Raw genomic sequence first — 9,341 nt, 5'->3', positions numbered from 1 at the left:
ACACACACCCTTCTGGGAGTGACTGGAAGCAATCTCTACAGAACTAAGGGTTAGAGTGCCTGAGACAGAACAAGGGGGGACCTGGAGATCAGGGCATGCTGGGAAGCCTCAGGTCTGATGCTATTCAGCAGAAACCTCCTTTCTGCCAGTAAAATGTTTGCTGGGAAGAGACTAAATTGAGAAAAATAGCACATATAACCTTCCTTAAGCTACACATCCTGCTCATGGCTATATTCCCATGGTTTGTTTTCAACAGCATGTAATATGCTCATACAGTAACTTTTTGGTGAACCTGATTGTTTAAAAATTGTGGTAGTTTAAATGAAAATGGTTCCATAGGCTAGGGGAGAGGCGCTATTGGAGGTGTGGCCTTGTTGGAGCAGGTGTGGCCTTGTTGAAGGAAGTGTGTCACTGGGGGCTGGCTTTGAAGTTTCAGAGGCTCAAGCCAGGCCCAGTGGCTCACTCCCTCTTCCTGCTGCCTGTGGATGGAGATATAGAACTCTCAATTCCTTCCCCAGCATCTTGCCTGCCTGCACGCTGCCATGTTTCCTGCCCTGATGACAATGGACTAAACCTCTGAACTGTAAGCCAGCCCCAATTAAATGTTTTCCTTTATAAGAGTTGCCTTGGCCATGGTGTGCCTTTATAGTAATGGGAGCCCTAACTAAGACAAGAATCAAACTCTTATTTTCAGTTTAAGTGAAACAGGAAAGAGAGGGAAGGAGGGAGTAGGGATGGGGGAGGAGAGTTCTGCTTGTAGTTTTGTAGTTGAAGAGACCAAGGGCTAGGAGGTGGCATGAATTTTCACATGGTCACTTCAGGACAGAATTGAAAGCCTCTCTTGTTCTTACTGTCTTGTAGGCCAGGGTGATCTCAAACTCATAATCCTCCTGCTTCAGCCTCCTGACTGCTGGGATCATAGGTCATGCACCACAACACCCAAAGGGCTCATTTTCTCACTCTTGGTCCAGGGTGAACGCTCTCCTTCTGTCTAATGCTGGGACACGATCCCCCCTTATCACCCCTTTATCCACTAAGAGCCAGCCCTGTGCTCCCATAAGGCACTTCTGGCTCTGAACTACTTGCCTTGTTGTCGGTCACAGGGTCAGAGCTGTTCCTAGGAGTGCAGTAGGCCCGCCTCTGTCTGTTCACCTTCCCTGTTACATACTTGTTTCCTGAAGTTATGCGGAGCCGAGGCACCTGTAGCAGTTGACACAGGACTCTAAGCCCAGCCCGCTTTGCCAATCCTTATGCTGCTTACCTCACTCTCTCAGGGTAGAAGAGAGCCATGTTCCACACCAGGACACCAGCCCAGTCGTGGCCAATGAACACTGCTTGAGGGATCCCCTTGAGAAACAAGAAGAGACACGGTGAGGGTGGATTTCTGAGATGCAAAGGCCCCTTCTTGACAGCAGAGTGACTCCACCCGGAACCCCCAGACACTCCTCTGAGGCATGTGTCCTTATTAGCTCCACCTCTCACGCAAACCCCCCCTCAGTCTCCACAAATGACTAGGCTTGAATTTCCTTAGAAGACAGGACCGCTAGCCACAAGTTCCTTCTCTCTCTCTCTCTCTCTCTCTCTCTCTCTCTCTCTCTCTCTCCTTCTTTCCCTCCCTTCCTCTTGTATGCACGCACACACATATGCACAAACACAAGGCACAGACGGCACTTCCTGACCCAATTCCGTGGAGTGCAGACAGCCATCGTCCTCCCATTTCCTGCACAGTGCCTACTGCTGAACCCGAAGTCAGTCACCCGGCTTTCTCTCCATCTTATATCCAGTTAATAAGCTAGGCCACACAGCTCTGGGGCTCTCTGTTCTCTCTCCATTGCCATTAGCCTAGAATATTCCTTCTCTCCAGTCTGCCCTATGATCTTTGCGTTCCCTTCCAGCCAATGCCGTGAGGCAGAGGGCATGGCAGAGAGGTCTCAGGAATAGTACGTGTGCTACACTGTGGCCATGGCCACTTTCATTCCTGTGACCGAGTTTGATCTGAGATTGTCGGAAGAGATTTGAGTTTTAATGAACTGTGAAGAACTATTTTCCCACACCTTTCCCTGATACTCAAGGTTCCCTTCCCTGGATGGAAGCCAACAAAGGCATCTCCCTTTACTTTCTTGAATGAATAGCAAAAACACCCTCTCTACCCTACCCCTTGCCTATCTTTAATTTTGGGACCACCCCTTCCTCCTTCCTGCCTGAAGCCCATGTCTCCCCCTGCCCTAGTCCTCTCTGCTCATGGTCACCAACAGCTCCAAGGCATCCAGCTCTCCTTTCATTACCAAGATCCACACAGAATGCTCCAGAGAGATCAACTGGAGGGAAAGACTCACCAGCTTATCCAGGAAGGACACCATCTCCTAAAAACAGAGCACACAGACTTGGCATCAGATGGGCAGGGTGGACAGAAACAGCCTGCCACAAGCCACACACTGTCAGGACAAGCCTCGGGAAAACGCCATTTTGAAGTGATGGGCTGTCACTGGGTAGATGATGTCATGAGCCCTTTCCTGAACCACAGCTTTCCCTCTGTCTCCCGAGACCTCTTGCAGTCTCTGATAGAAGCCATGGGTTCTCTCCTGGGGAAGCACACATGAACACCACTTCATACTCTGCCCTCATTTCTAGGAATTCAGGAGCTCCTAGAGATCACAGCAGCATGGGCAGCACACCCAGATGAACTACAGGAAGCACCTTTTCACATTCTAGCTCATCAGAGAGGGTTACAGTGAGTGCAATGTCCTCTCCAGACTCTGTGAGCTGAGAATCATTCTTGGATCTTAAGGAACCTTGGAAAACATACAGCCCCAGTCAGCCCCTTCATCTTACACCTGAGAGCATGACCTACAACGGTTAAATCCCACACCAAAAGCCCCCCCCCCAATATAAGGGTCGGTTGGGTGTAGACACATCTCCAAACACCACCGAACTTTAAAAAATATTATTGCTATGTTGCATCCAGAATTCTCAATTTGGAATCTCAAGACTATAAACATGCAGGAGGTTTATGGGGCAGAACAAAGACTCCCAATCTAAAATAAAAACCACTCATGTTTATTGCAGCATATTCATGGAAGCCAAAAGATGGCACCAACCTAAGTGTCCCCCGGTTGGTGAAAAATGCAGAAAAGTAGGGGCCCATACACAAAGGGGCACAAATCAGACACAAAAGGGTGGAATCAAGTTATTTGTAGCAACATGGAGAACGTGGTGCTATAAATGAGATGAGCCAACAGAGGAGGCAGGTAGTGTGTGGGCTCATTCTTACGAGGTCTAGGGCAGTTATCTACGAAGCAGCGTTGAAGGACTGCTAGCAGAGGCAGAAACAGTGAACACGAGGAGGATGAGCATGGGATTGATCAAGGGATAAATAATTACAATCTGAGAGGGAGAGGCAGGCTTCAAGAGCCCTGCTCCACAGCAAAGTGACTAAAATTAGTGGTGACATATTCTTGAGAGCTGTCAGGTGAGTGTCAGGTGCTGTCAGCATAAATGATGATGGCATGAGGTCACACCTCTGTCAGGTACCTAGCTGTGATCATTGCAGAACGGATATTAAACATCAAAACACCTCGTTATGCATCTGTGTGAGGTCACGCCTCTGTTGGTTACCTAGATGTGACTGTTCTGCAGAGGATATTAAACGTTTTGTGATGCATGACAAAACACATTACTTGTCAATTATAAATTAAATAAGAGAAGAGTCCAGCTTCAGTAAAACTAAGGTTATGTGATGAACTGCCACCCAGATTTAGGAGTTGTGGTTGAGGGAAATTGTTTTGCAAAGTATTTGGGGAGTTATGATGAGAAAGTTTTCCAGGCACTTGAATTTTTTTTTCTAACCTTGTATTTGAAGCCAGTGTCATCTTTTTAAATACAATTTTATGTTTAAGTTATTGTGGCGACTTTTTAAAAAGAGCATTATGAATATAAGTCACATACCATTTAGTTAGCCCCTCCAAAGTCCATACTTCAGAGGGTTTAGTATAACCAGACTTGTGAAACAATCACCATCATACAGCATTAGAAAGTTTTCATTGCCATAAACATTTTAAACTTTCCAGGCTGGAGAGATAGCTCAGTGGTTAAGAGCACTAGCTATTCTTCCAGAGGTCCTGAGTTCAATTCCCAGCAACCACATGGTGGCTCACAACCATCCATAATGAGACCTGGTACCCTCTTCTGGTGTACAGACATACATGCAGACAGAAACACTATATACATAATAAATAAATAAATCTTTAAAAAAAAAGTCTTAAACTCCCGTTTAGGCTTAACCCATCAGGCACCACTCTCTTTTCTTGTTCCCCTGTGTCTTGGCAGCCACTAATCTGAGCTCCCTCTGGATTGCCTGTTCTGAACACTCCATAGAGACGGAGTTAATTGGTATGCGGCCTTTGTAACTGGCTTCTGCTTGATGTTGTAGCTTCCAGATTCACTCACAAGAGGATGTGCTCCACTGCACCATGGCTCTTCATGCAACCTTCTGGGGCATGGATCGTGGCACAGAACCTGTCTACTCATTAGCGGATGGTGTTTGAGCTGTTCCCACTTTAGGTACTATAGATGGGGTTGCTTTGAGTAGTGGGTTTTCTCATCATCAGATCTCCTGGGCTAGTCTCTAGCAGCGGATGTACTAGCGAGACTTCAAAGACACACGGACAGGAACCGCTGAGACCAGATTCCAGCAGAAATAAGGTGAGTGGGTGGTGGTGGGGTGCGAGAAGCTCCTACAGTGAGTGACTGGGAATTTGGTGGGGAGACCTGAGCAAGATTGGGAATAGGAGGAGAATCACAGCTGGGAAACAGGCAGGAGAACAGTCCAACCTAGAAGCGGGCTTTTCTTTGAGCTTTGTGGCAGAGAAGCCTTGGTTGGCATGCAGAGCTGATGATTGAAGACTCTCGGAATTGGATGGAGAGTGGAAGGTTTCAAATCTAGGTCTACTGGTTGTCAACCTTGGGCAGCAACCTTAGGCTGTCCAGTTGTATTTGGGAATCACACTTTATGCTTCACGCATGTTGGCAAACATTTAGAATTATCACCTTCATGTTCAGTGAGAGTCCATACCCAAAGGCTGTGTATTGTGCTTTCTTATGGTTTAAATGGACACCCAAATTTTCGGCTTAGGCCAGGGAGAAACTCAGGATGGAAACGGCATTGTAGGTGCTACTGAAGAGGTTTCTTACCTTACATAACACTTCCATGGCATATTCCTCTATCTCTGTAATTAGAAATGAATGAATGAATAAACAAACAAATAAATAAATGCCAGGCATGTTTATAGATACATATAATCCCCAGTATTAAGGAGATAGAAACAGGCAGATCTCTGTGAATTTAAGGCTCTCCTGGTCTATTTAAAGAGACTCTGTCTTAACACACTCACACACACACCACAGAGATATATAATGTGATTTTTAAATTTATAAACAAAAGTTCCTTTTACCCAAACAAACAAACAAACAAACCAAAAGCCGTAAAACCCTCCCAATATATTGATTCTGTTTAGTTTTTAAGTCTATTTTGAGTTGGGTGTTGAATATCACAAAAGAGAAAAGCCCAATTTGATTTTGTTGGGTGTTCCTTACTGTCACTATTGAAGACCTAGGTCCTCCTTGAGGTGTGGTCCTGGCATCCTTGTCAAAGACTGGTTAACAGTGTGTGTGTGTGTGTGTGTGTGTGTGTGTGTATTTACTTCCAAGCTCTTTAATCTGCTCTACTTGTCTGGACCTCTGTCTCCATTCTGATATCACACCGCTTAACTTCTGTGAACTTGGAATGGTATTTGAAATCACAACATTTGATTTCAAATCCCTTCATCTTTGTGCTTTTTCTCAAAATGCATTCATTTCATTGTGGATTTGTGTTGTTCTGCATGAATTGTAGAATCTCTTATTTCTGTCTAAAAGTATGCCATGGAGCACTTGGGAGGCGGAGCCAGGGAGTGAATTTAAGGCCAACTGAGTTATACAGCAAATCCCTGTCTTGGGGGAAAAGAAGCCATTGAACTTTTGATAAGGGCTGCAATGCCCTTGAAGACTGCTTGGGGAGTAAATGGCTCTTTTTAAAACCAATCATAGCGATTCCAGTGAGCACAAAGAAAAAGAGATTTAAAAAAAAAATCCAAATGGCGGAAATGTCAGAAAAATAACAAAATCAACCAATAAAAGTTCTAATCCTTCATTTTTCATACGCTCTACTGAGAATGTGATGTTGCAGTGTCATTCTGGGCAGACTTCCCTGAGCCAAGTTAAAAGCAAGTATTCTCATCCCCAAAACTGAAAAGCATATTACCCTGGGCTCTACAGAGAAAGCCATCCTTGAGTCTACGGTCCAGTTTTGTGTCATCCAGGAGGCAAGAGTCACTGAGCCGACATTGCCACACTTAGGGAATAACCTGCCATGCACTCCAGGACAACATGTCAAGGGACCTGGAGGGTGGTTCAGTGAGTGGCCAAAGCCCCAGCCTAGGTCAGCAGGCTTCAGCCACGGGAGCCCGCCATGCCAGATGTGATCACTGGAGTTAGAGGGTGTGAGAAGCAGCTTAGGGAGCCCAGCTGCCAACAGCATCACTGCCTTCTGGAGGAGCTGTGTTCATGTCTGGCTGCATCATGCCCCTGTCTCTGCACCTGGGCTCTGCAGACCTCTGGACTAAGGACTCATTTGAACCTGATAAGAATGAAGAACTCTTCCTACCAGGAAAAAAAATGCTCAGAAACCTACAAATAGCTTCAGGATTGAGAGGCTATGTAAAGTTTACTCTTGGGTTCTGCAGCCATAGGGCTCAGATCTGATCTACAAGCGCTGCAGAATCCAGCAGTTCTAAAGAACGGAAGGAAGGGGTGTGCAGGTGTTGTGCACACACCCTTGTCCAGAGCAGTGCTATTCAAAGTAGCCAAAAGATGAGGTAATCTGGTATTCTTTGGTCACAGGCAGACGGTGGTTTGTACTCTGTGAGAACATTCATCCTGAAAGAGAGGAGGTGCTGCAATCCGATAACACTGAAGTCACCATACTAGATGAAATCCGCCAGTCGTGAAAGGGTAGCTATCCTGTGAGCCCACTGACATGAGGTATCAGCAGCCACCTAAATGTGGAGAATGGGTGTGGCCAGGGCAGAGGGGAAGAAACACTGAGGAGCTGAATCTGGTCTTTCAGCTAGGTAGAGGAAAACCTTTCTAGAAATAGATGGTACGTTCCACATCCCGAATGACCAGCAGAGGGCTGCTTCTGGCTGGAGCCTGTGGGCCTCCTGGGTCCCTCAGAGTGTACAGAGCAGCTGTAACTTAAGCCCAAAGAGACAGAACACTGCAGGAGAGGATCAGGGCCTCACAGATGTGCTCAACCTGGACAGAGCAAGCTCAGGGGGGCTGGAGAGCTCAGGGGCGCTAGAGAGCTCAGGGGCGCTAGAGATGCCAAACAGAGAAGCATGACAACACAGGACGTCTATAGGACAGTCAGCTCACCTGGAGGGGATGATGAGTCGCCATAGCCTTTCATGTCTAAAGCCAGAACCCGGAAGCCCGCCTGGGCCAGAGCGGGGATCTGAAAAACAAAACAGTCCCAGGGCCTGGCAGTGGTCTCCTTGTTTGTATCCCTTCCTCCCTCTCTCTTGTAAATGGATTCACCCAAAGTGCCATGTGGTACCCATTAGTTCCCTTCCCATGGAGAGAGAAGAAATCCTTCTCATAAAACTGCCACGGGCAGTGGCGGGGTTGTACACTGCAGCAGAATATCCTTTCTGACAAAGTCCTTGCAAATTTCTGTGTTCATTACTAAGATTTCCCAGCAAGAGGTGAAGAATGGCTTGAGGATCAGTACGGTCCCAAGGCACTTCCTACACCCTGCATTATTGAGGCCTTGTGGCCCCAATTTGGAGATGATTCGTCCACAACACCCCACGCTAGCTCACAGCATCTCTCTCTCCTCACCCTGACTGGGAAGCACCTTCCACGGTTTCCCTTACCTGGTACCTCCAAGAAAACCAGCTCTCAGGAAACCCATGGCAGAGGCACACAGCAGGGCCAGAGCCCATCTCCACGAAATGCAGACGGCTCCCAGGCTGTGAAAGAGAGTCGGGAGTGATAATAACCTTGATGCCAGGGTAGGCAGAACAGGGCTCACTTATGTAGCCAGTATTCCAGAAGCCATTGCAAGGGACAGCCAGACCTTGCCTGACCCAGCCACCTCAACTTGAGACCCAAAGGCTAGGTAACAATGGCTGGGGACTGTGAGTGACCCATGTGGGTGACACGCCAGGCAGTTTTCTCTACAACGTGAAAAGGTTATGCAGTTGGAAGCAAACAGAATCAAAACAGTTTAGCTTCCTCTTTGGCAATGTGCAGAATACTATGTTTATTTTATGAGAAACTATTTGCTTCGTGTGTGTGTGTGTGTGTGTGTATGGGCATGTATGTGATAGAACATATGCATGTATGCATGTTTGACACCCAGAGGTCAACTTTGAGTATCTTTCTGTGGTGGTCTGAATGACAAGAACCCCCCAGAGGCCCAAGTTTTTAATTAATTGGTCTCTAGTAGGTGGAACTGCTTGGGAAGGATTAGGAGGTATGGCCTTGTTGGAGGTGTGTTACAGAGGGTGAGCTTTAGGGTTTCAGAAGGTTTAGGTTATTCCCAGCATGCTCTCTCCATCTCCCGCTTGTGGACCAAGCTGTGAGCTCTCAACTGCTGCTCCAGCCACTTGCTGCCCTACCTTTGTTCAACTATCAAAAACTCTAACCTTCTGGAACTGTAAGCCCAAACAATGTCTGCCTGCTATAAGTTGCCTTGGTCATGGTATTTTATCGCAGCAACAGAGTAGTAATTAAGACACATTTTCTAGAGCTGTCTACCTTATTTACTTAACTTTAATTTGCTTGAGACAGAACCTCACCAAACGGGTTATCCTTGTTGCTCACCAAGCCCCAGGGATCTGTTTGTTTCTGCCTCCCAGCGATTGTGATGGCAAACACACACCATCATGCCTAGCTCTGTGTTTTACATGGAGCTCAGGCTTACACAGTAAGTGCTCTACTCACTGAGCCGTCTCCCCTCCCCAGAGGTCTGCTTCTTAAATAGGAATTGTTTGTACAGTCCTTTAGGGTGACTCTGTTGGCAAGATGACCCTGAAGGCTTTTAACGTCTGCATTATCCCTTCTCCCTGGCACATGCTGGCATTTTCTAGACATGCCTCCCCCTGGCAATAGTGATGTGTTCACAGGACAGAGTCCTGGCCCATCAGAAGACATGAATGCTGCAACAAGGGCTCTGGTCACTCACCATGCTTTGTTCTCTTCTGTTTTCCTATCTGTACACTGACAACTCAATGGCCCTTGCT

At 46.9% G+C, this 9,341-nt stretch overlaps 1 protein-coding gene across 1 annotated transcript in view; it reads right to left on the bottom strand.

Moving 5' to 3' along the window:
• Positions 1-9,341, bottom strand: part of Ephx2 (epoxide hydrolase 2) — a 39,126-nt gene that overhangs the window by 13,591 nt on the left and 16,194 nt on the right. Inside the window, exons 7-12 of the mRNA XM_005355549.1 lie at positions 7,971-8,066; positions 7,471-7,549; positions 5,191-5,225; positions 2,337-2,363; positions 1,267-1,347; positions 1,087-1,200 (exon numbers count right to left, since the gene is read on the bottom strand). Of these exons, the coding sequence (XP_005355606.1) occupies positions 1,087-1,200; positions 1,267-1,347; positions 2,337-2,363; positions 5,191-5,225; positions 7,471-7,549; positions 7,971-8,066 (432 nt within the window). The remainder of the gene's footprint in view (positions 1-1,086; positions 1,201-1,266; positions 1,348-2,336; positions 2,364-5,190; positions 5,226-7,470; positions 7,550-7,970; positions 8,067-9,341) is intronic.

This window comes from Microtus ochrogaster, chromosome 17 (genome assembly GCF_000317375.1).
Source record: "Microtus ochrogaster isolate Prairie Vole_2 chromosome 17, MicOch1.0, whole genome shotgun sequence".
Lineage (NCBI taxonomy): Eukaryota > Metazoa > Chordata > Mammalia > Rodentia > Cricetidae > Microtus > Microtus ochrogaster.
The sequence above is the reverse complement of the archived record's forward strand: the minus strand, read 5'-3'. Positions and strand labels throughout refer to the sequence as shown.